At 50.3% G+C, this 23,422-nt stretch overlaps 8 protein-coding genes across 8 annotated transcripts; 4 read left to right on the forward strand and 4 right to left on the reverse strand.

Annotated features, from left to right (window-relative positions):
- Window positions 1–973: 973 nt before the first annotated feature.
- On the reverse strand, window positions 974–3,573 carry ASPVEDRAFT_36078 (uncharacterized protein). The gene has a single exon (XM_040811127.1). The coding sequence runs from the start codon at window positions 3,298–3,300 to the stop codon at window positions 1,264–1,266; it is 2,037 nt and encodes a 678-aa protein (XP_040662437.1). The 5' UTR covers window positions 3,301–3,573; the 3' UTR covers window positions 974–1,263.
- A 1,790-nt stretch (window positions 3,574–5,363) lies between these two features.
- On the forward strand, window positions 5,364–7,249 carry ASPVEDRAFT_23672 (Dyp-type peroxidase; the record flags this gene model as incomplete). Its single annotated transcript, XM_040809570.1, has 8 exons — window positions 5,364–5,410; window positions 5,477–5,687; window positions 5,759–6,060; window positions 6,124–6,216; window positions 6,266–6,397; window positions 6,450–6,541; window positions 6,604–6,918; window positions 6,969–7,249. 8 exons carry the CDS (start codon window positions 5,364–5,366, stop codon window positions 7,247–7,249), a joined length of 1,473 nt encoding a protein of 490 aa, XP_040662438.1.
- Window positions 7,250–8,640: 1,391 nt separating this feature from the next.
- ASPVEDRAFT_250038 (uncharacterized protein) lies at window positions 8,641–9,521 on the forward strand. Its single transcript, XM_040809728.1, has 2 exons — window positions 8,641–9,260; window positions 9,318–9,521. Coding segments are annotated over exons 1-2 (462 nt in total). The 5' UTR covers window positions 8,641–8,800; the 3' UTR covers window positions 9,320–9,521.
- Window positions 9,522–10,034: 513 nt separating this feature from the next.
- ASPVEDRAFT_36083 (class I SAM-dependent methyltransferase) lies at window positions 10,035–11,418 on the reverse strand. Its single transcript, XM_040811128.1, has 2 exons — window positions 10,850–11,418; window positions 10,035–10,777 (listed from the first exon to the last, which is right to left on the reverse strand). The coding sequence occupies exons 1-2, from the start codon at window positions 10,994–10,996 to the stop codon at window positions 10,112–10,114; spliced, it is 813 nt and encodes a 270-aa protein (XP_040662440.1). The 5' UTR covers window positions 10,997–11,418; the 3' UTR covers window positions 10,035–10,111.
- A 1,193-nt stretch (window positions 11,419–12,611) lies between these two features.
- On the forward strand, window positions 12,612–14,807 carry ASPVEDRAFT_121146 (iron-containing redox enzyme family protein; the record flags this gene model as incomplete). Its single annotated transcript, XM_040805859.1, has 2 exons — window positions 12,612–14,157; window positions 14,233–14,807. The coding sequence occupies 2 exons, from the start codon at window positions 12,612–12,614 to the stop codon at window positions 14,805–14,807; spliced, it is 2,121 nt and encodes a 706-aa protein (XP_040662441.1).
- Window positions 14,808–15,495: 688 nt separating this feature from the next.
- On the reverse strand, window positions 15,496–18,396 carry ASPVEDRAFT_119100 (uncharacterized protein; the record flags this gene model as incomplete). The annotated part of the gene is made up of 1 exon (XM_040805669.1): window positions 15,496–18,396. The coding sequence occupies one exon, from the start codon at window positions 18,394–18,396 to the stop codon at window positions 15,496–15,498; it is 2,901 nt and encodes a 966-aa protein (XP_040662442.1).
- A 191-nt stretch (window positions 18,397–18,587) lies between these two features.
- On the forward strand, window positions 18,588–20,044 carry ASPVEDRAFT_36086 (putative oxidoreductase, 2OG-Fe(II) oxygenase family). The gene is made up of 3 exons (XM_040811129.1): window positions 18,588–19,119; window positions 19,176–19,206; window positions 19,253–20,044. The coding sequence occupies exons 1-3, from the start codon at window positions 18,821–18,823 to the stop codon at window positions 19,748–19,750; spliced, it is 828 nt and encodes a 275-aa protein (XP_040662443.1). The 5' UTR covers window positions 18,588–18,820; the 3' UTR covers window positions 19,751–20,044.
- A 1,281-nt stretch (window positions 20,045–21,325) lies between these two features.
- Window positions 21,326–23,304, reverse strand: ASPVEDRAFT_36088 (cytochrome P450). The gene is made up of 6 exons (XM_040811130.1): window positions 23,014–23,304; window positions 22,838–22,954; window positions 22,685–22,787; window positions 22,564–22,632; window positions 21,926–22,510; window positions 21,326–21,867 (listed from the first exon to the last, which is right to left on the reverse strand). Exons 1-6 carry the CDS (start codon window positions 23,248–23,250, stop codon window positions 21,437–21,439), a joined length of 1,542 nt encoding a protein of 513 aa, XP_040662444.1. The 5' UTR covers window positions 23,251–23,304; the 3' UTR covers window positions 21,326–21,436.
- Window positions 23,305–23,422: the final 118 nt, after the last annotated feature.

The following is a 23,422-nucleotide window of genomic DNA, read 5'->3' on the forward strand; positions in this document are numbered from 1 at the left end:
ATTGTTGGGTAAAGCCCACGACTCCGAGAGCTAATGACAGAAATAAGACCACGCGAAAGCAGTTCATTATTTCCCTAGAGTCCGGGGAGGTTGGAGTTTGGGAATGACGAGCCTAAAGGGTCAAGCATTCTGAGAGCTTTTCTTTGAGGTTCAGTCGATCGTGGACTGAGCGGAGCACGAGCCACCCCTGCCGCGCATCCTCTCCCTTTGCCCCCCAAGCCGACCAAGTTGCCGGCTCTGGTGAAGACGCGACCGCGAGGCTTTGTTTTCTTTCTGACCCGGTTTTGGATTCTCTAGGTTTGGGAATACAGCTTGAGCTTCAGACTGCCTACGCATCAAGAGCCATGCTTCTGATCGCCCATGACAGGGGAATTAAGCTTAGCTTCATCGAAGAGTTCCTTAATTCGCTCCAATTTTAGGATTCTTCTACACTGAGTCTATCATTGAATGTCTATCTGATGCCGCCGCTTTATGAGTGAGTGTTCAGAGTCCGGGCCACACACTGGTTCCTCAGGAGCACGCACCGCAAGCTTCGGGCACTGACCGCTTTAGTTCACGTGATAGAGTCGCGCCTCTAAACCGTGTTGGGCTAATTTTCTATGTACAACACGCGTGTGCAGCATAAAGACAACAGCTGAACATAATCGCTCCTCGGCATTCATGCAAAGCTTGACATGATTTGGTCACTTTCCACCAGCTCGCGAGGAACCCTGGCTACTAATATCTACCGGAGTAGTATTCTGTCACAAAAGAGACTCTCGTGTGCTTTAACCCAGTCTAGCTGCGCTTGTCGCGGGTGCCCAGCGGTTGATGAAGTGGTGGTACCGGCAGTCGAAAAATGGATCAAAAGAACTCCGATGCCAGGGCTGGGATGTGAGCCTATCTTGACCGTCGCTGAAGTACATCTTTGGTCTGCTAAACTCTGCCTGTGAATTCAAGTCTCTTAATATGCTTGGGGCCTCTATAGGGAACGGGTGCTTGAACAGCTGTGATGATATTCAACGAGGCGGATGTTTTCGACCCTTCGATATTCTTTAATTTAGGTCATGTCGTTCGAGCAAGAGGATTGGGAAAAAGAAACTTAATTTTGGAATAAATAAAAGACCACTGCATAGAGATGGCCGAAGAAGTAAAATACAGTAAGCACAAGCACACCCGAAGGTCCTAGCTAACTTGATATCAAACATTACCAATAATCAACAAATTACCATATAATTTTGACAGTAAACCGGCATTGCACCGGTCAACCATGAAGAGGCAGTCTTAGGTAGACACTCGGACGTTCACGGAGTGGCTGGGAGTACCCTGGCTGTCCAGGACATACAACATCCAGTACCCAGGCACGGCCACACCAGGCGCTTCAGGGATCTGGAAGGTGTAGCTGTTTGCGTCCTCACCGTCCTTCTCAAAGGGGACGGAAAGACGTCGCTGGTCGGTATCGACGGTGTGGGTAGCCGAGCCGTAGCGGACGATGGAGGAAGCGGCGGGGTTGATATCGCCCTTTGTGGTGACCTTGATGCGATCACCGGGCTTAGCGGAAGCGGGCTCTACCGAGACAATCTCCGGGCGATCACGCAGAGTGCCGTCCTCCTTCAGCAGGTATGGGGGCGTGTAGATCTGGCCGTCGAAGTGGTTTGCAGTGCAGTTTCCGCAGAGTCCACCACCACCAGCGAACACGGTGCCGTCCTGGAGAAGCAGGGCGATACTGTGGTACACGCGAGGAACGGTGTTAGGGAGGAGAGACTCCCATGAACCACCGGCCGGGTTGGACTCGTCGTATATGAATCGCTCCGACTCGGTGTGGGCAGTGGATTCGTTGAAGGGCTGCGCAAAGCCTTGTCCTCCAGTTGCGAACACGGATCCGTCGGGGAGAACCACTGAGTTGTGGAAAGTACGCTCGAACTCCATATCAGGCGCTCGCACGACCTTTGCCTCGGTCTCCGGCTGGTCGATGTTGATGAGGTAGGTATCAGCGATGGCATCGCTGCCGACGTAATCAAGCGCACCGCCGAAGGCAAGAATCTTTCCGTCATCAAACATCACCGCGTTTCCGCACATAGCATCACCCCATTGCTCGTTGTTGCGGTTTCCGGCAAAGGTTGTTGAACCGGAGGGCCCGGCGGTTCCGTACCAGTTCATCTTCTTGCTGGGACCGGCCTGAAAGACATACCCGTCTTTCCAGCCGAACAGCCAACCGTGGTTGTCGCGGCGGTCTCCGCGTTCATCCTCAGTGAGCATCTGGACAACACTGGCGTCATCGAGATTGCTCCACTCGTCCTTGATGGGGTCATAGACGGCGCCGTTCTTCTCGCCGGTGGTTTCACTGAACGAACCGCCAATCATGAACATGCGGCCGTCGGAGAGGATTGTCGATGACTGGTAGCCCCTGTCAAGGTCGAGAGTGGCCCCATTCTTCCATTCGCGGGCGGTGGTGTTGTAGATACTGGTGTCGTACGCACTGTTGCCACCAGTGATGATCAGATTTCCGAATTCATCATATGTGATTCCAGTACAGAACATGTCATGGCCGGTCTCGCTTATTTCTCGCTGCGAGACAATCTTCTTCTCAGGGTTCCAGGTGGCCGTCTGCGTCTTCGACCCGGAGTTTTGCAGGTACGTGTTGTATTGCCACGAAGCCCAGCCAATCAAGTCACCAGTTGCCGGATCAACAGCTCCAGAGACAGGAACCAGGGGGAAGTCGATGGTGGGGCCCCAGGCACCTTTGGCGGGATCGGGCTGGATATAGGCGTGCTCGTACACATCCAACTCTGCGATGTACCCGGTGCTCTCGTAGATGGTAAGGCGCAGGTATCTGCCCTTCTCGGGCTGGAAGGTAGACATCTTCTCGGCGGCGTCAGGCCACCACATGCCGTACGCAACCTCCGTCCAGGTCTCGTTGTCCTGGCTGACGGAGACCGAGTGCTTCTGGATAAAGGAGTTGGCGCCCTGGTGAGGGATCATGACCAGCCCACTGATGCTCTTCTCTTCGTTCAGGTTCACCGTGATGGTCTCCTCTGGACCGTCGTCTGCCTTCCAGTATGTACCGACATTGGAGTCCAGAACCAGAGAGCAGGCGTGGGCCTCAACTTCCGACGAACAGAAGACATCAATGTCAGCAGCATTGATCTTGTTGCCAGCTGGCTTGGGCTGGTCAAGCGTCGCGACTTCGCTGTCTCCAATGCGCTCGACAGCAGGCGTTTTGCCCGCATTGTACAGCTTGTCGCCGTGAATAGAGTCCTCCTTCGCGTCGACAGCCGAGGCCAACAGGGCCCCGACACCGATAGTCCAGGCAGTCTTCATGTTGAACACTTGTACAAACAAATTGTCCGAATGGTTCAGCAGGCAAAAGAATCTGCTTGAGAAGGCTGCATACCGTCTATTCGATTGCGCATACTGCGTCGCCTTTAAAAGATTCTCAGTTCTCACGGTAGATTTGCTTTTTTGCGCCGAACTATGGCTGGTTCAACTGCACTGTAAGGGTTCCTTTGGTAAGAGAAACCTGGCATGACAATACTGTAAGGGTCTATTGGCCAATAACAGTCTGGCATGGCCGGTCTGCAAGGGCTTTTTCCTTCACCACAGCCAGCCATTTCGCAGGAAGACGGTAATCTTCCCATCTTGGACTATCCCTGATCATCCAATGGCCTTTCTGGGAAAGGAGGAAGAGTGCCCACTCACAAACATTCCGATCTCCGGGGGGACTGCCTGAACTGCAAGCTGCAATGAGCTCCTTTGGTCATGCCCGTGCCTCTTCCTCCAGCCTGCAAAAATACGTAAGGAGGATCCGGTACAGTAGTGATTCGATCTTCAATGTTACACGACATTGAGGAGGATAAGGAGGGGTACTTCTTCTCCGATTTCTGAACCTGAAATGTGATACATGTCTTAGACAGCACTTTGCTACATGCATATGTGGGGGTTTCCTCCTTGACTGCAGCTGAGCGTCGTACAACGATCCTTCAAAATATCAGTCATGACAAAAAAAGAAAAAAGAAAAAGAAAAAAAGGAATATGATACTGCATGAACGCTAACGGATCATCCAATCAATTGTTTCAGGTTTCCAACACTCTCCCATATCGACATGAGTTCCCCACAGTTATGCAGTGTACCCTGCACGGATACACCGAGGGTCTCTCCTCATTCATGCGGTATGCATTGTTCCTTAATACGCACTTTTCTCAGGCATTTCACTTCGATCCTCGTTCGAGCGCCGCCAGCAACAATGCCATTGGGGCCGCGGAAACCCAAACTCCGTACAGTCCCCAGCATGTGTCACGAGCGTTCTCCGGCTGCAATTAATATCTACTGGGCCAGTTATCTTACACTATAGCTGTGTAAAGAAAAAGCTAAAAACCCTTTTCTGAACACAGAATTCCAAATGACGTATCACATTGCTTCCAATTCCAGCATAGTGAGGATCGGAGTGCACGTTCTGCGCGGGCGCCGGACAGACATCACTGCGGTCTGAACTCGTTACACAAGATCTCCTCTCCTTACAGGGAAGCAATGACATCGTTCTGCAGCGAGAAAGCACAGTATTGGATGAAATGGAGGAAAGAAGGAAAGAAGGAGACCGGCAAAGAAGCAATTTCGGGCTTCTGACACACCCATCGTCTGCGTCACTGTCGCTGTTTCTTTTTCCCGTCCGACCCCTTCCACAGCAAGAGTAGATGGGAAAGAATGGCGGGGATCTTCTTCTGCCTCAGGCACGGGGTACTCTGTGGACGCTCATTATGCCCTACCCATGGGTCTGCATAAGCTCATGGCCCAGACTCAAATGCCTCCAGATTGGCCTGCTTAAGCAAAGCATTATTGCTCTAGCTCAGTGTATTATATCCTCAGCTATTCAGTCTCAGAGCAGGGATAATCAGGTAGGCGGGCGTGGCATTCCTGTGTATGCATGTCTACCTTATATGGTCGCTCACATACTCACTGCCATCACCGCTGTCACGCGCGTCCCCTGTTGTCTGCATTATTAAACAAAAATATCACATTGGATAGCTTATCGATCCACAATTTCAAATAGGGCTAGCCGGCATCCCTTGTACTACATGATGACCTTCTCCCATCTGCAAAGTGCTGGGATGCGCAGAAATCGCGACACAGCGATGATGTCAAGTCTTCTTATCTGTCAGCTCAGGCAGCCATGAGGACATGCGTCCATCAATCGAGCATGCATCTCTATCGGCGTGCGGTGGAGGATGTCACTTGGGGCAATTACCCCACCTTGCACTATAAAATCTCTCAAATACTTCCCAGATATGACTGTACTCTTCAGACTTGTCACCTCTCTTGGAAATAAAGTCTGATCTGATATCTTCCACCTTGTTGAACAGAACACTGCATTACTGCACCTGTCAAAATGGCGCCCCCACCTGAAGTCTTGAAGGACCTCCAGGGAGACATCTGGTAGGGTTTGGCCATAACAACACCATATTCATTGCTAGATGACTTGTTAACTGACCCATTGGACAGGCCTGGTCTTGGAAAGTCCCATGAAACGTTCTTCTTGTTCAGCATCACAAAGCCCGATGACTTCAAGAGGAGGGTCAAGACCATGGTGGATGAAAACAAGATCACCACCGCCGAAGATGCGCTCAGGAAAAGAGCCCAGAACCGGGATCCCCACCAGGCTGGGCCTGAGGCTGGAATCAACGTGGGGTTCAGCCCAAAGGGGATGCAAACGGTACGTCATTACCCCTATCTATCTATATTTGACCAGGGATATATTGATGCTGATGTTTTATTTATATCTAGCTGAAATGGTTTTCCAGGGAAGACCTCGGAAGAGGAAACACTCTCACCAACCGCCAGTTCTGCGATGGAGCCGCCACGCTGGCCCTTGACCAAGGTCGCGATATTGTAGAGGATTATGAACCTTGGATGGCTGCCCACATCAAGGGCACAAAGACGATCCATGGCGTGTTTATTATCTGCGGTGACAAGGATTCCTGTGAAAAGGGGGAGGCTCTTGTCTCGAAGATGCTCGGCGACTCGATTGAACACATCTACAGCCTTAAGGGAAGTGTTCGGACTGGTGAAGCCAAGGGTTACGAGCAGTAAGCTTGCTGACCTACCTAAAGGGAAGGAACTTACAGCATTGCTAATCTCTGCATGTTTAGCTTCGGATTCAGGGATACCATCTCTCAGCCTAGGTTGGACGGGTGGGATAAGGAAGACCCGGCACTGTCTCTTCCTTACAAATGCCGACCAGGGTAAGGAGAATGAACCCCTATTCCAATGATCCTGAGCTAATGCAGACAGTGTTATTGTGATGAACCACCCCGGCACCAACGGGTTCAATGAAGATGTGGGACAGTGGGAGCCCGAGTGGGCGAAGAATGGCAGCTACTTCGTTCTCCGCAAGATGGAGCAGGACGTTGGAAAGTTTAGAGAGTAAGTTCCTTTCCTGGTTCCCTCGTTTATCCTCTGACTAACCCCGAAATAGTCATGCGAAGAAGCTTGCAGAGGACAAATCGCTGGGCTTGAACTTGAAGCCCCATCAGTTGGAAGCACGCTTTGTTGGGCGATGGCACAGTGGTAAGTGGGCATTCTATTCGAGACAACTGGACATTCCAGCCTTACTGACATGTCAATTCTAGGTGCACCCCTCGAGTACTTCCCCAAGGAGGACCCTGCCAGGGACAAGAATGGCCCGCAATGGGACTTTGGCAACAACTGGGAGTACAAAGAGCCCATTGATGAGTTGAGGTGCCCCTACGGATCGCACATCCGCAAGTCAAACCCCCGAAACAACTTCGGCCAGTCGGCACACAACAAGGACAAGAGCTTGATTATGCGCCGCGGGATCCCTTACGGGTCTGACTACAGTGAGGCCACAAAGGACGAGAAGCGCGGTCTTTTGTTCGGATGCTACCAGAGCAATGTCATGAATGGTTATGCCTGTATTATGGACAGTAAGATATCCCAAATCCCCCTCACCCCTTCAGCCCTAACGCATTTGCAGGATGGATCAACAATGATTCTTTCCCGATGAGGGGTTCAGGCCAGGATGTCCTTGTGGCTCAACCCATCAAGGGCGCCGTTAGTGAAAGCGACAAGACATTGCACGCGAACCTCTACGGCCTGGACGAGGACGGCAACCCCCACGCTTTGGACAGCAACAACGAGCCGCCGGCACATAAGAAGAAGCGCTGTGACTTCCCCGGCTTCATCAAGATCCGTGGTGGAGAGTTTTTCTTCAACCCTCCTGTCTCATTCTTTGGTAGGATGGTCGAGAAATTGTAACCTCCCTGATATGATATACCTGATATACCTGGGACACCTGATGGTCTGCCAGGGCAAGGATGTTATGACAGCAAACGAGCTACAGATTGGAAATATACTCGTTGTTTGCTGCGTTGTTGAATTACATCGATTACATATTTGCTTGTAACTACCATCTGAAAAATCAAAAAAATAGCTCGGGCATTGCTTGGTACTGCCGTATTCTTGCTATACAATGCTTTTCTTCCTCTGATAAGCATGTGTAACTGAAGGAACTTAATACCGGGCTTCCTTATAGATAAGTTCCTTTGATAGGTCGAACTCTAATTTAGCCTGTACAACCCACCAATCTTCTTCCCGATCCCGCGCGGGTCCGGTTGGGACGACGGAAGCCTAAACGGGAACCCCGCTTGTGGGTATCCCATTAAAAGACTCCGGATGGCGATAATGATTTGACATGGTATTATTGCCAGAATACAGCGGGCCTACGAAATGAAAGCAAAATAGAAAAGGGTTTACGAGAAAAGCCTAATCCTATATACAAACCGGTCAAGGTTAAATTATATATATATATATATATATATATAGTTGTAGAAGGACGGCAACAAGGACTGGTGTTTTTATGGTCGAATCATAACAATCTATAAACATTTCGATATATATTATTCCTCATGACGTACAAAAATTACCTAAAACACTATTCTAAAATATACTTTTATAGCGCCGTCGAAAAATAACCAACAAGCTACTTAATATGGATAATGCTCTCTCGGGCTCTAATACCATCCGTACAGGGTTCTCCTCTTTCCCCATTGCGAGGTTAGGACGGTTCCGACAGCCCATAGAAGCATCAAGAATATTGAGTTCCGGCAAAGGCGGGGTGGAACTGTTCTCGAGGTGGCTAGTTTATTGTCAGCACTAGATACGGAGTAAACCGAGGCCGACTGGAGAGAGCGAAGAGACAGGTGATCATTGCCAAATAGCAGACCGCTTCGAGAATTAATTTTCCTTCGCCTCGTCCAGCTCTGAGGAAAGGGGGTCCTGCAAGGCAGGACTACTTTGAGCCGATCATCGATCGTGCAGAATTCCTCCAGGGGAACAGTCGAAGGAAATTACCCATGTAAGGTGCCCAGTTTGGTGCATTTGGGCGAACAAGCCAGGTCAAAGGAGGGGTTCTTGGATACTACCTTAGTGCCTGGTTGCATGTGCAAATGGAGTACTCCTTTAGCTGGTCCAGCTCTCGAACAATAGCGGAGGGTAGCATGGTAAACATGGAGACATGACCTTCAATCTAGCTTGGTATATGTAGTGTGATTATGATTTTCCTTCGTTGGTAGTACAGATGCGAACCCATGCACCGATCAACATCAATCTCATAGCAGGTGACAAGCTGGACTGTGTACCTTGCTTTTTCTATACCTGAGCCTTACAGCGCCGTCCCTTGTCTATGACAGTGTTTCACTGTATTATTTCACATCTGATTCTGATACTTATAAAGCAAGAGCTGCATCCATTTCCCATCCCTTTACTCACATATCTCAACTTTTCGTCGAAATCCTCCTACCAGACACCATGATGATGCGATTGTCTCTTTTGGCTGGCGCTCTTGCCGCCCTCTCCCACACAGCCCACGGCTTGGTCTTCGTCGACAAAATCAAGCAGACCATCGGCGAATGCACATTTACCTTACTCCACGACGTTCGCGACGAGACAACTGTGGGATTTGGCCTCCCGACTGACCCCGAAACCGAGGCCTGGACATTCAACACTACGGGCTACCCTGATGATGTCGCTGTCATCACGGCCGGAGACTCCAACAGGACTCTCTTATGCTCGGAGGGCAGGACATGCAAGCTCGATCCTGAAGGAACCCAGGTAACCTATCGGGTTGTGAGGGAAAACAACACGGCACCCTTCACGTTCCAAGAAGTTGCCTCTGGACTCTTCGTGTCTCGAACACCGGACTTGGGTCTGGAGTTGACGCCGTCAACGTCAGATAGGTCCATCTTCTTCACATTGGAAGGAATCCACTGTAAGTGCCTTGCTTTTTCTATTTACCTTTCGCATGCTAATAGGAACTTTACTTTAGAAAATTAGGAGATGGACCCGGACGCTGGGAACGCGGAGTCGATTTGCGCCAATGTTACACCAAAGCTAGTCATGACGGTTATCAAATAGGAATTGGATATAGTGCTCTGGTTCTGTTTCTTACTTAACTTAATACTGCCTCGTTGAAATTTCATGATATACAATACAAAATACGATCTTTTCAAATCCCAAACACCTAAACCCAATGTCCTTCAACTCGCCCGCGAGTATGACCTAACCACGTAAAGCTCAGAGTAAGCGCTTATAGAAGAAACCACACGCCTCGAGTGTTTCTCATCTTGTCCAGATCTTGCGGATTAGGTCCTTTTGTAGACCAGTTTACGTTGAAGAAGCTGTATATACGTGTTTGAAGTGAATTGCGCTCTTTAGTGGCTATTATCGACATTAGCGATGTTAGTAAAGGCACGATTCTTCACCATCCCTATTAATATCAAATGTAGTAAGATACTTCTCTATTTATATTATTAACGAAGTTTTGACGATAGGATTGCAGCAGAAAGGCTCACACATTAATAGTTCAAGAATATATATATAGGCCTTGTATAGCAATATTTAATAAACCACTATATGCTCTCTTAATCTGTGTCGGCATATAATGCAATAGAAAGACGAATCAACATTTACACTTCTCGCTAAATACAAACACTTAACTATACAAAGACCCTATAAAATATTTTATGAAGGCATGATAGTTTTGCCGGCTAATAATAGGAATTAATCTATTTAACCTGGTCGTTGATTATATAGTCTTAGAGGTATTAATCTGTCATACTATCAAAGTCTCACTGCCGTCCACCTCAGATTCAAAGCCTCAGGGTCAAGATCCTGCCAATCCTCGGACTTTTCAACAACACACTGAAAGTCCCAAGATGTCCCCGTCTCGTGCGCGCACTGATCCCAAAGGCCTTTCAACGAGTACTGATTGTGTATGAACATCGGACTATCCTTCACGGCCTTCCACATTCCTGGAGAGGGACAGCCAAAATGCAGACCGGCAATGATTGCCCCTTTCTCTGCCGTCAACAGCTTGATCATCCGCTTTGCCGCCTTGACCTGAGCGTCCCAATCCCACAGATGCATGAACATCCCGGAGTTGATGACCCTCACTTTCCCCGCCAGGCCCATGATCTCGGGCGTGTCCTCAAAGAAGCTCTGGACTAGGAAGTTGGACTTGAGGTGTTCTCTGTCCTGAAACAGCTTGTACCCCAGATCAACAAAGCCTTGTTGTAGCTCCAGCGCTATGAGGTTCTCGGACGGGGCCCCATCGTACACGAGGCGGCGGATTTCCTGGCCGAGCCCGCAGCCCAAATCTAGAAACAGATTACCGGCTTTGATCTCCTCTAGGATGAGCTGGTATTTCGGGGATCGGCAGAGATAGAATTGGAGAAACGTGAATTTCTGAAAACAGGGGAAACTTTCGATTCCGAATGCTTCTTTGGCCTAAGTTACAGAAAGAGTGTGAGATCAGGTTAAATACCGCCTAGGAACCCTTTGAAAGGGTTCGTAACTGACAATTTGTATGACATGTTTTTCCATGACTCCTGATTTTGCCTCCAACTTGGCGTACTCGGCCAGGAGCTTCCTTGTGTCGTCGCCCAGTTGACTGGAGGGATTGGCATCGTCATTCCACTCTCGGATATATCTGCTTCCTTTTGTCATTGTGCCATGAGATCTGTGGGTTGGGATTTCCTTCAGATAATCTCCTTGAAAATGATAGCGGTATTGAGAACGAATGCCTACATGTTTCTCTCGTTGTCCTTCGTTCTCCAGGTTCCTTCGGAAAATGGTCGTGGCGTCACAGAGAAGTTCACTGTATTGATACCCCCAAGACCGGAGAGCCCCGCTTTATGGGGCTACCTGTGCCAGCTGGAAGCCTGGAGTAGCCCCGAGTTTAGCCCTACCTGCAGTTGTTCGGTGTGACTGCAGGATACAGACGAAGCAGACCGCCATTTTGGGTGGCTGGCTGAGCTCACAGTCTGCACAAAAACACAAGACACTTCGAGACTTGCAGTTGACAGCAATCGGACGCAAGGTCAGGATCTCGTGTAACACAATGCGATTGTGTCGGCGGAGCAGGGTGGGTCAAGGCTTTGCAAAATACGGAAATAAGCTGTATTTCGGGCCCCACGGGCTCGTACGGTACCGTCGGGACGTACCAGTCGAGATCGGCTGGAGGAAGATCGGCGAAATGGGTCAGAGCTCCAATGCATTTCTTCTGCATTCCATCGGGGATCGGATCTTCGCACAGGCACCTCCTGTGGGTCGGCTCTTGAAAGCTGAGTGAGCTTCAGCTTTCTGAAACTCAATCAATCGTCGAATGCACTTCAAGGGATCAATTGTTATGTATATATACCTTGCGTGGGATTCAGAGACATACCCAGCGGTGGTGAACAACTGGCCGATAAGTCACCCTGCTCCTATACAGTCGCTAGAGGGCGCACTGTCTCAAGCTGTCGCCAGAGCTTTCTCATTGATCTTCAGTCGGCTTCTCATGCCGTCATCCTACATAAGACGTGATCTGCAGCTAACAATAATATTATGCACTTTCGTCACCTGCAGATCCGGACTCCCCAAGCAGTGGAGGCCACTCGTTTTCCTTCAGAGATCTGGTTAGCCTCGTCTCAGCCAGCCGTGCTGGCCGAATGTCTCCTTCAATGTCCAGTGAGGATGCCCAATCCGTCTCGTCCCGAATATTGAGCGTTGACCCTCTGCCAATAGCTCGGCTCTTGACCGGTGAGACGTTGCATCTCAAACAAGAAGGTCCTTACCGAGATGGTATCGCCCATACCAACGGTTTCAGTACTCTGCGACTCGGCTTTGCTATCACTGACCCCGACAAGTATCCCGATGCTCGTCAACTATGTGTAATTCGTCCAAGACGGCGCTCCCCTGCAGAAGAGCAGCCCCTGTGAAATCGATATACCCGTATTGACGCCACGTAAGCAGCTCGGAGCTGCAAGCCAACAAGGGAAGCGAAGGAGAAGCCTTGCATCCGCTATCCAGTCCCTTTTCATCTTTCCGTGTTTGTTTTTGTTTCCGTGTCGCCTTATCCTTTTCCACCCTTGGCGGCTGTCTGTCGGTTATCCAGGATTCCCACCCGAGAAACAATCATGCAGCCGAAAAAACAAGTGCAGGACAAGCACATCGTCCAAGACAACCTGCAAAATGATGTTCAAATACCGAGCCCCAAACAGGATCCCCGTGTTGACCAAGTTTTCGAGAGCTCCCAGCCACCCCAGCCAACCCATTCAACATCCCACCACACACCTTCGCAATGCCCCTTGCCCTTCAACTGGACATTGAGGATCGTCAGGTTCTAATCTGCGGTGTCATCGCGATAGTATGTACTAGTGCCATTGCATACCTCTACTTGAGGCCTCACAAGGACACCTCTCCGAAGCTTGACGCATCCAATGGTTTGCGTGTAAAATTCCGCAGCCATTTCAGGCCAAATCCCGCCGAAGACTCCAAATGGACAGCGCGGAGAGAGTTGGAATTCTACAAGGAGCTCTTTTTCAAGCTCCAGAACTTGGAGGACTTCCCTGACACAAAGCCTCTGGGGCGCCAGACCTTTTTAACTCTGCTTTCTCAAGCATTGGACGACTACGTCAAAGCTCCAAGCAGCAGCAGCATATTGTCGATTAAAGACTTCGACGAGAAGCAGCTTGCCCGCTTTCTTGACAGGGAACAGGACAATGTCACCAGCCAATATCATGAGTATATCAATCGAAGGAAATTGGGGGGCCCGCGCGAGCTCTTCGAAAACAAGCACAAGGCAGAAGAACGACTGCGTGAAATGGCACCGCTGAAGCTGGTCGACGGGGCCTGGCTAGGCCATTTCAACAAAATCACCATGCCTTTCGCGTTAAGATCCATAGTGAAGCAAGCGTGGCAGGTCTTCACGGAGGAACTGGGGAACGGCAATGCGGAGCAACACCATGTTAAGATCTTCGAAGACCTTTTGGGCGCGTTTGAGCCGGATTTGCCCTCGCCAACAACCAAGGCGATTCTGCATCCGCGATACAGGCTGGGAAATTTGAAGTACTGGAGAGCAGCAGTGGCGCAGCTGCTCATTTCGCTGTTTCCGCATGAGTTTGTGCCTGAAATTCTGGGGTTTAATATGCATTTCGAAGCCCTGCAACTGGATACCATGCAGGCCGCAAAGGAGTTGCCCGAGCTTCATCTCAACCCATATTACTTTCTGCTTCATGTTTCAATCGACAATAGCCACTCCGGTCATGCGGCTATGGCCATGACTAGTGTCGTCGACTACATCCAACATCTTGCTGAGACGGAGGGAGAGGTCGCCGCTGAGGTGGGCTGGAAGAGAGTCCAGGCTGGGTATATCTTCAGCGAGTGGGTAATCAAAAAGGGCAACCAGCCAACCAACATTCTCCCCGAACTCAATGCCGATTCAAACGTCGGTTTGGAGTCTAGAGTCCTTGCGATATTCCGCTCAAAGCTCCAGGCGGCCCATAGACTGCACTGCGGCAGCCGGGTGAAGATCGGAGACCGATTGCTGGCGGACTGGCTGGATCCTGAAGCTTTCTTGGTCGAAGGATGGCAGCAAGAATTTATGCAATGTTTGAGCTCGTGTAAGCCATGGATATATCCGGGTGACAGCCAGAAGAGCAGACTTGTGCAAGAGCTACGGTGGGGAGGGCGGATGTACGGCTCATTCACCAAAGGCGAAGTCGAAACGCTTGAGCTTTGGATTGATTCCATGGTCCATAACCGAGTTCCCTCTTACTACTCGTTTATTGAACCGGCGCCACGATCGAGATCCCTCTGCAAGGAGCCAGACACCCACAAGGTGAACGGTCTAGCTCCTGTCAAGACCGAACTAGGAGGCCTTCCTGAAACGCTGTTGGAGAGCAGCGACCTCATAGCAACAGACCTCAATATATCCTCCTTACTACCCCTCTGGTTCGCACAGTGCTGTCTCCTGGAATCATTTCTGTACGCCCCAGGGCGAACAACCGACACAACCGGCTGCGCCATAGTGCGCTTCCTCCGCTTCCAATCCGGCTTCGAAACAGAGCACCCCATCGTCACAGGAAAAGACGAGTACTACAATACAACCGAGAACGGCGGACTCGTAGACTTCGGTCTCGAAATGCTCCGTCGGGTCTCTCCCCTCCCAGCCCCTCAAGACCTAAATAGCCTCCTCTCCCGCTGGCCGTGCGAGTTCGCCATGACGATGCTCAAACTCGCCTCCAGCCCGATGCAGAACTTCGGAGTCCTGCTCGGCATGTCCATGGCGTTTCTCGAATTGCAAGAGACGGTATCGGAGTTTTCGAACCCGCATTTACTCTGCCCGAAGAGTAGTGAGCGGCTTGCGGCGTTGGTGAGGAAGCAATACCAATGTCTGCAGATCTGTTTGCAGCAGATACCTGCTGGAGACGGTCGCCATGCTGACTATCAGCGTGGATATGGGATGGCGAAGGCAGAGATAGATAAATGTTTTTAGCCGGAGTGAAGCATACTTCATTTATTATGCACGAGGCACAACATGTATGATTTGGAGGCTATTGTATTGGGTTGTCTAAAAGCGTGCTTAGTTATATTGGGGGTACATATGTAAGGGGGACTAGAAGAAAAAAGCCAAATTAATTCTATGAGGCTCCGTTAAGTGGTCAGTCGAGAAACGACAAGGGGCACCCGGATGGCTCGGTGTTGCCCTTAGTACAAAACATCCAATACCAGGGTTATCAGAGTGTTTTGCGCAGAGGCCTTGTCTATCAATAGTGACTTGCCTGTTATTATCCCAGGTGACCGGTCATGCCTATTGCCCCGCTTTCTTGTTGTTTTAAGAGACTGAAGGTCACGGTTGTCTCTTAAATCTGTCAAGAATCCACGATATAAAATTCCGATCACCGCTCCACGGCGATCCTGTGGGCCTGACATGTCAGAACATTTCCACCAAATTCTCCATCTCTTCTGTTTGTTGATTAACTTGGTTTGCCTGGTCCTTGGTGATCAGTAACTATCCAACAACCACCCGTGTTGTCAGCTCCGAAGCGCCCATATTACGGCTTATACTAATACATTTCGCCAGTTACAATCGGATTGAAAGGCAAGGTGGGTCTCAGATTGGATGCGTATTGAGAACTAACTGCTGAGGTACATAGACAAGGTACTTAAGAACGACTGGTTGGTCAACTTGACCCATTGGCAGGCGCCGTCTCTTGCAACCATTTCGCTATCGCCTTCTCCATATATCCCTGCGTTATGACTGCCAGCTCCTTGTCCTCCACAATCGAGTCATGGTCTCCGTCCTTTACAACTCCCCATTCGACATAATCAGCTCCCACCATCTCATCCCACCCACCAGCATCAAAAGTCTTACGCGGAGCCTGGAGCCAATCCTGGCTAACCTGAATCTTTGTGTCAGGCCCTTCTCTCTTCAGAAGCTCCGTCGCCTCGACAACCATTTCCGTCACCCTCTCATAATCGCCACGCCCAGCCCAGATGACGAAGATCCGTGGCCGGTGAGGGCCGGTGAAGGGACGGGGCACATAGTTCATCTTTGCGTAGTAGGCCGCGACTCGGTGTCTCTTGCGAAAGATCGGGACTTCCACGTCAGGCAGGCCTTCCCGCCGAATCGGGGCGAAGGCGCCCATCATTTGGAAGAGCTCAACGGTGAGTTCGGGGATGTAAGCTGGTTTGCGGGGCAGGGATAGATCGAACATGAAGATCCCCAGTACTTGTTTTCCGTGCTCTTGCAACCGGTATGCTGTTTCGTATGCCGTTGCTGATCCCATGGACCAGCCGCCGAGGATGTATGGGCCTTGCGGGTCGAGTTTGAGAATGGTGTTTGTGTAGATTTCGGCGGTCTGCTCTACCGTCCAGCAGGTTTCGTATTTGGTCATAAGGAATGGGGATCCGAAACTGTAGACTGCACGGTCGTTGGCGAACTTGGGCAGCGTTTTGTATATCAGGGGGTTTCCAGAGCCTGGGGGGGTGAGGTAGATGGAGGGGACGCCGGGTCTGGGGGTTCCCTGGATCAGGACTGTGAAGCATTGATCGATGGGCGGGTCTTCCATGGCGGGCGTGAAATCAGCAAAGTCTGCTGTGTCTAAAATCTCGCTGATCTGTTGGCAGATTGTACCGAATGTGGCCTGGGTGAAGAAGATAGACGACGGCAGTGATACTCCTGTTTCGAGCTGGACGAGCTTGAGGATTGTGATGGACATGATTGAATCGACGCCCAGCTCGATCATGCGAACAGACTCGTTGATGGGATGGCCTTTCTCCTTTTCCAGGATCGTGCACAGCGACTGCATCACTTGAGGGCCTGATATCGGCCCATCGATCCTGCGACTGTTTTGCAGATGCTGGCGGCGCTTCTCCCAGTGTACCTTGACCAGCTCTTCCAGTTTGGTCTTCTGGACCTTCCCTGCCATGGTTGTTGGGTATGATTCATGCCCTAGAGTCTGCACTGGCACCACCTCTGCTGGAACATAAATGTCTCCCATTCGCTCCAAGACAATTGCTTTGAGCCTGTTTGCCGTGGAGTCTTCAACCTCCTGGTTCACAACGGCGACGGGGACCTCGCCGGCAACATCGTCTGGTGCACGCACAATCTGAGGCTGAAGAACATGAAGTTCAGGGATCTGGCCCAAGATTGCTTCGATGGCTGACGGTTCAATGTTCTCGCCTCCGCGGATGATGGTGTCTTTGTATCTACCGACCAGGTAGATACGGTTATCGCTGCCAATGAAAGCTTTATCGCCAGTGCGGAACCAATTACGCCCATCGTCCGCACTGTAGAAGTTATCGTCGACCTTTCCAATGTATCCATTGATCAGACTGTGGCCCGTGAAGTGCATCTCGCCAATCTCTCCCACTGCAGCGGGCGCTTTGCTGTCCTTGGTGTATATCCGGACAGACATGCCTGGCAGTGGTGTTCCAATAGAAACTCGTCCATCTTTGATAATACCACTGGTCTGACTGACTACCCCAGAAGAGACGAGAATCCCCTCAGTCATTCCGTAGAGATTCTCCACCCCGGACGCACCCAAGGTATCCAGACAGATCCGCATAACCTCTTCGGTTGGCGCCGAGCCCCCCATTACAATTCGCCGAAGGGAGCTCAGGTTCCTAGACGCAGCCGGAAGATTGCTCAAGGCATGCAGCATAGTCGGCACTAGTCCTGCATGGCTAACCTGCTCCTCGCGGATCGCCTTGGCCACGGCCTCTGGACTGAACCTCGGGCCCGGGAGCACGACTGTGGCGGCGTTGAGGAACGGGCCTATGATACAGAGCCAGCCGAAGCCGTGGTTATTGGGCAATGTGAATAGTGCCCGGTCTCCAGGCATCATGGGGACATCGCTTTGACTCCAGCGTTCTGCGACCGCAAGGCCGTATGTCGAGGACATGTCGCAGCCTTTGGGGAGAGATGTCGTGCCGCTGGTGAAGAAGATTGTTTGGTCGGCGGAAAGGGATAGGTGGTGGTCGTCGTCTCTGCATAGAGTTTCTGAAGCTGGATTCTGCATTAGCTCTTTGAAAGGTGTCCACCCTTTCTTCATATCTCCTTCGACCAGTATCCTCATGCAGTTCAACCCCGAGGTCAACTCTTCAATCTGCGCACACATATCAGATGTCCCGGCTATGACGCCCAGGAAATCAGACTGGCAGCCTTTCCTCGCAATCTGTAGCATATGCCGCATCTCTGTGGGATTCGATAGACCCTTGGGGTTGAGTGGAACGTAGGCACACCCGATCTGGTACGCAGCCCAGGTCGCAATAACATACTCTGCAGTGTTTGGGATGAGCAGAACCAACGGGTCCCCTTTCTTCAAACCTCGACTTTGTAAACCAGCCGCGAATCGCTGCACGGCGCGATTCAGGCCCTGGTATGTCCATCGTAGATAGTGCGCCTCGTGCTTTGCGCTGTCGAGGGGCTTGCTCGGGATTCCGTAGAGAGTGGGGGGTTGCTGGGTACTGACAAGGGCCACGGTGTCCGGGTATTTCAGCACGTTCTGGTTAAACACCTCGCGGAGGGTTATATCTGGGTTTGGAAGGGGAGGCCCATGGAGATCAATGGGGGGCATCATATTGAATGACTTCTTCAGGCAATTCTTCTGTCTTTGGCAGCAAACGAAGAAAACCAAAACCGACGACCGATCATCACCTCAAAGGCAGGAGGAAATCACTAAATACGCAGAATGTGACAACTCGCGGGACCGCTCCACAAACAGCAGTGGAACTCTTGATGACCTGCATCCTCATGCATGGCTGGTAATCAGCTCGTTGTCTTGTCACGTCTGCTGCATCCATCGGCAGGGTCAGGGCTTCCTGCCTGTTGATCAGTACCCAATACCGGCCATCTCTGCGCCGTGACGAAATACTGCTTTTGAATGATTAATTACCTGGAGTCGGTAATATTTGAAATCCCGTGCAACTCAGTCATTCTTTAAGTGTATGAACTCTCACGAAAACAACCACCCGGCCCCCAGCACAGATTCAAGCCAGCTCACCATGTCTCAAACTACGACTTCCACCAGCACAAAGACAACTATGGTTGTCAGAAATCAACCTTTGGATGTCGCTGATCTCGAAGTGATCCAACTGGAAAAACTCATTGCAAAAGACCCCGCTGAATCGGCAAAGCTCTTCAAGGCCGCGGGGTCAGAGGGGTTTTTCTACGTCGCTTTTGACAGTGGCCTCTCAGAGAAGATCTCAGCGTATCTCCAGAGCTGTTATCGTGACTCTCATGAGTTCTTTTCCAAGCCTCTGGACGAGAAGATGAAGGCGTTCCGAGAGGGGGTAGACTATGGGTATGTTTCCTCGATGAGTCCAGTCGTGGCAGCCAGATTGACAGGTATCGCAATAGCTACAAGAAAGCGGGCATCGAATCATTCGAAGTAAGTATGCCTATAGCTTTCCCGCATATAATGCTAATCACCTCAGATCCCTCGAGACCAACAGAACAGTATCGCTTTACCAGCCCCGTTCTCAGAACACGCCCAGCCGACCCTCGACCTTCTCAGCATCTGCGACACCATAACACGCACTGTCCTCGACAGCATCTCCGAAAACCTTGGTCCGGATACAGCCTCTGTTCTGAAAAACGCGCACAATCCCGACGGCCAGAGCGACTCTGGATTAAAGTTTGTCTCTGGTCCCACCAAGGCATCCATCACAGAGGTGCCCGACACTACCCACACCGACGGCGGCTCGATCACTCTACTCTGGTGCGAGAAATGGGCTAGTATGATGCAGACAAAAGAGACGAAGGAGTGGTTGTGGGTTGACCCCAAGCCGGACTGTGTGTTGGTCAACGTTGCCAATTATCTCCAGGATCAGGCTGGCCTCCGTGTGCACTCGCCGGTCCATAAAGTGAGCCAACCATTTGATGGCGAGGAGAACCGGTACTTTGTGTCTTATTTCTTGAGGCCGAATCACTAGATATGCCAATTCACTGTTAAACCTGAAGCAAAATGATTCAGATTTTCCAAACAGAAATCAATTTCAGCCAGAGACAAGATCTTGTCAGTGACCGGAGCTCAGACTCTCTTGTTGATTCCCAACAATGCCCCACTTGAACCTTGGTAAACAATGGATTTGAACTCCGAATTCTGCAGTCATACTTGCATCGGTGGGGAATTAATCTCTTAGCACACAATCTGAGTGGGCCATACCTGACCCACTGCACGAGCAATATGCAGGCAACTGGCAGCAATCTGATATATCAGACAGAGCACACCCTCTGCATCTCTGCAGTCTGCAGATTTGCAGATTTGCAGATTTGTACCACACCGCTTATTATCCAAGCTCATATCTGTGAGCACAGCCAGCCACCGTCCAGCGATCTCTGCAGGTGGCGTCTTAGCAATCGTTTCCTTCAGGAAGCACTAAGCAGCCACTTGTCCTGCAGAAATGCGAGATCATCACTGCCGAAGGAAATGCACTCTCCACTCAGGATACTTGTCCTCATCGAGACCGAATCTCTCTCCGCATTGGACATACATCGTCGTCTCAACCATCCTTCTGGGATCGACAGCTGCAAGAGCCCGGCTTATCCATTTTAATTGACCGCTATTGTTCGGACTTTCCATTGTTGAACACGAGTTGTTGTTTATTTCTGCAAGAGGAGACAATGCTTTTTGTTGTCATAATACGACACGTCGCTACTCTGTTCCCGCATTGCATTGCATTGTATTGAACAATATCCACGTATTGGTACGGCGATTCATGTTTTAGCAAACAGTGTAATACAAGTCTGTGTACCAAACGAGCAAGCTGATATCCGGATGAAAATAGCTTTCATTTTGAAATTTTGAAAATCAGAAACGTGGCTATGGACTCCCTCACGCACCCACAGCTTTTTGCATCCTCCAGCTTCTTCGCCGCGTGCTGCTGTTTCCTCACCTCAGCTTCAAGCTCTGGATACCACCGTATCCCAACCTCCGGATAGCTCGATACACCGTTCGTCATAAGCGCCTCGCCAACCAAGCCCTTGAAAGCCTCAGAGCAAAGTACGTCTCCACCTCCGAGATATCATCGCTCCGGCGGAGGGCCAAGATATGGTCCGGCACTTCGATTTGCATATCCTCCGGGGAAACATCGAGCCCTCGGCTCTGGAAGAACAGGAAACTCAGCCGCGTGCCAGTGCCTTCGAGGTGCGATGCTCAGCTGCTGGAATTATAAAACCGGCTAGTAATATTTCCTGCCATGCACTGCTGCAGCGGCAACGACGTAATTTGTCCCACCGGGGGTGGATCCAGGTATCAAGACGTATTCAAGCAGTCCGGTCATCCTTCGTATTCGGCCTTACAGTCCTGTGCTGCGCTGTGGGCTCTCATACGCTACAAGACAGACCGGACATGTCATTCTGACCTGAATGACGAAAATTTCAGTTGCCTTACGAGATGTGCTGGGCTTGCAGAAAACCAATAATCCACCACTATATGTGGCTACTAACGAGTAAGGTCACTGACCTGCTCAAGAAACATACAGTCATACCATGATATCAGAAGGTAGACACAGAGTTCTATTTGTATCGAATTGTAACAAGATAGTAGTACTTTTAAGATTGAGACAACATCACAAAGGATGTACGACATATCTAGTTAAGCCTGAGCATTCGTATCTTTATAGTTGAATCTCCTCCTGCCTTCTTCTAACACGCGCCTTCAACCCCGGATTGGCAACATGCGACTGTCCGCGCTGAAAGCTCGCGCCCTCCTCCGGAATGGTAACCGAAGCGTCATATTTCATTATCACATGGCAGAGGAGGATCTTCTGCATATACGACGCAAAGAACCTCCCAGGGCATGCCTGGGATCCGTGGCCGAAACTGAACTGGTCCGGGGATGTTGAGGTGAAGTTGTATGAAGCCAGACTCACGGAGGGATCTGCCTTCTTGCGTAGATTATAAAATCGATAGCCGTCGAACTTGTCGCCGTCGGGCCAGATGGACGCGTCCAGCATGTGGGCGCCGGAGACCATCATGGGGGTTCCTTTGGGGATGATAAGTCCGTCCGGTAGTACGACCTCCTCAACAGCGATTCGCTGCAGCATAACTGATGTCAAGTTAGCAGGTTTCTTTTATATGTTTATTCCTGGGGTGTGTAGACTCACGGACGGACTCGGGGTGTAGACGCTGTGCTTCTTTCAGGGCACTGTCCATGAGCACGAGATTCTGTAGGGCATTCTTGTTGAAACCTCCCTCCTTTCCAACCACATTGATGATCTCCGAACGGAGGTCCTTTACAAGTTGATCATTCCCCAAGACTGAGTAAAGAACATGAGTGAACAATTCGGCCCCTCCATCGTACGACACCAGGCAGAGGGCGATTAACATAGGCCCAAGCTCCTCTGATTGGCTGCGGACCTGTTTATACAGGAATTCTAGCGGGCTCTTGGGGTCATCTTCCAAGCCTTGCTGGTCCAGACTTTCTTTCAGAGGCTTCAGGAGAGTGTTGATGTGATGGAGAATCGATCTGAGCTTTCGACAATTAGGGAAGAAAGGCGCAGCTAATGGCTTTGCCCATTTTGGGAATCGTCGAAGCTCAAATCCTGCCACGGCTGCCAGCTCAACATACTCCGAGCTGGCGTGAACCCAGTCTGGATTGCGGTAGTAGTCTTTATCATTGATGAATACCCTGGACATTATCTGTGCAAACATTCTCCAAACACAGTCTTTGAGCATGATCTCGTGGTAATCTGACTCGTCAGTTAGTCTAATATTCATCCAACTCATCAAGGTAGAGTGATACCAGGATTGTCAGTCAAGACTTGACGAACTGCATAGTCGGACTCTTCATTAAGTGGCTGAATAAAGGTTCCTGTCATCCGTACAGTTAGACTTGGACAGTTCGAGATTTCAGTGGAACAGACCTAAATGGCGATTAAGCGAGTGCTTCGCCACGGCATGTACAATCCTTTTATCGCTTGTCATTGATGCCAATGGCTCGAAGCCCTTGACACCATTGTCCATTCTCTATTCTCTTGTTAGCCCTTATTTCGCCGGAAGGCTTTGTCTTTCCTTACAACTGCGTGGGCCTTGATGAAATTCAGACGCTTCTCATTGCGGATCATATCGACGTATTTACGAGAAAGGATTAAGCGATACGCAGAATCCGTATAGAGATAGAAAGCATCTCCGTGCTTTAGAAGGATATAATATTTTAGATGAGGTGACAATTCAAAAGCAGGAAATCACTGACCTTCTCCAGGCAGGACCGGACAAGGCCAAGGCAGTCATCCAGGTATCGTTGTTTAGCTTTGCCATTGCCCAGCTCATACCATCGTCTGCCAATGACTGGCAGCCGAGATGGATTCTTCAGTCTTGTAGATTCCCACCAATAGTATATCACAAAGATAACCAGCCCAAAAAAGACATAAGTCGGGTTGAGTTCAAAATGTCGATATTTTGATATCGCATCTTCCAGATTGAAAGACATTGGAGGCTTGGCAAGATGAAGGGAGAGCAGGAACTATGGTGGAGCAGAAAAGACCATAGACGTTCGACAAGGACAGCTCGCGAGTACTGAGCAGCCCATTAATAACCGACGCAGCGATTCACCGTACTCGGTCCTAGCTAGGCTATTCTAGGCTTTGATACCTGGATTTTAC

This window comes from Aspergillus versicolor (assembly GCF_001890125.1).
Source record: "Aspergillus versicolor CBS 583.65 unplaced genomic scaffold ASPVEscaffold_1, whole genome shotgun sequence".
Lineage (NCBI taxonomy): Eukaryota > Fungi > Ascomycota > Eurotiomycetes > Eurotiales > Aspergillaceae > Aspergillus > Aspergillus versicolor.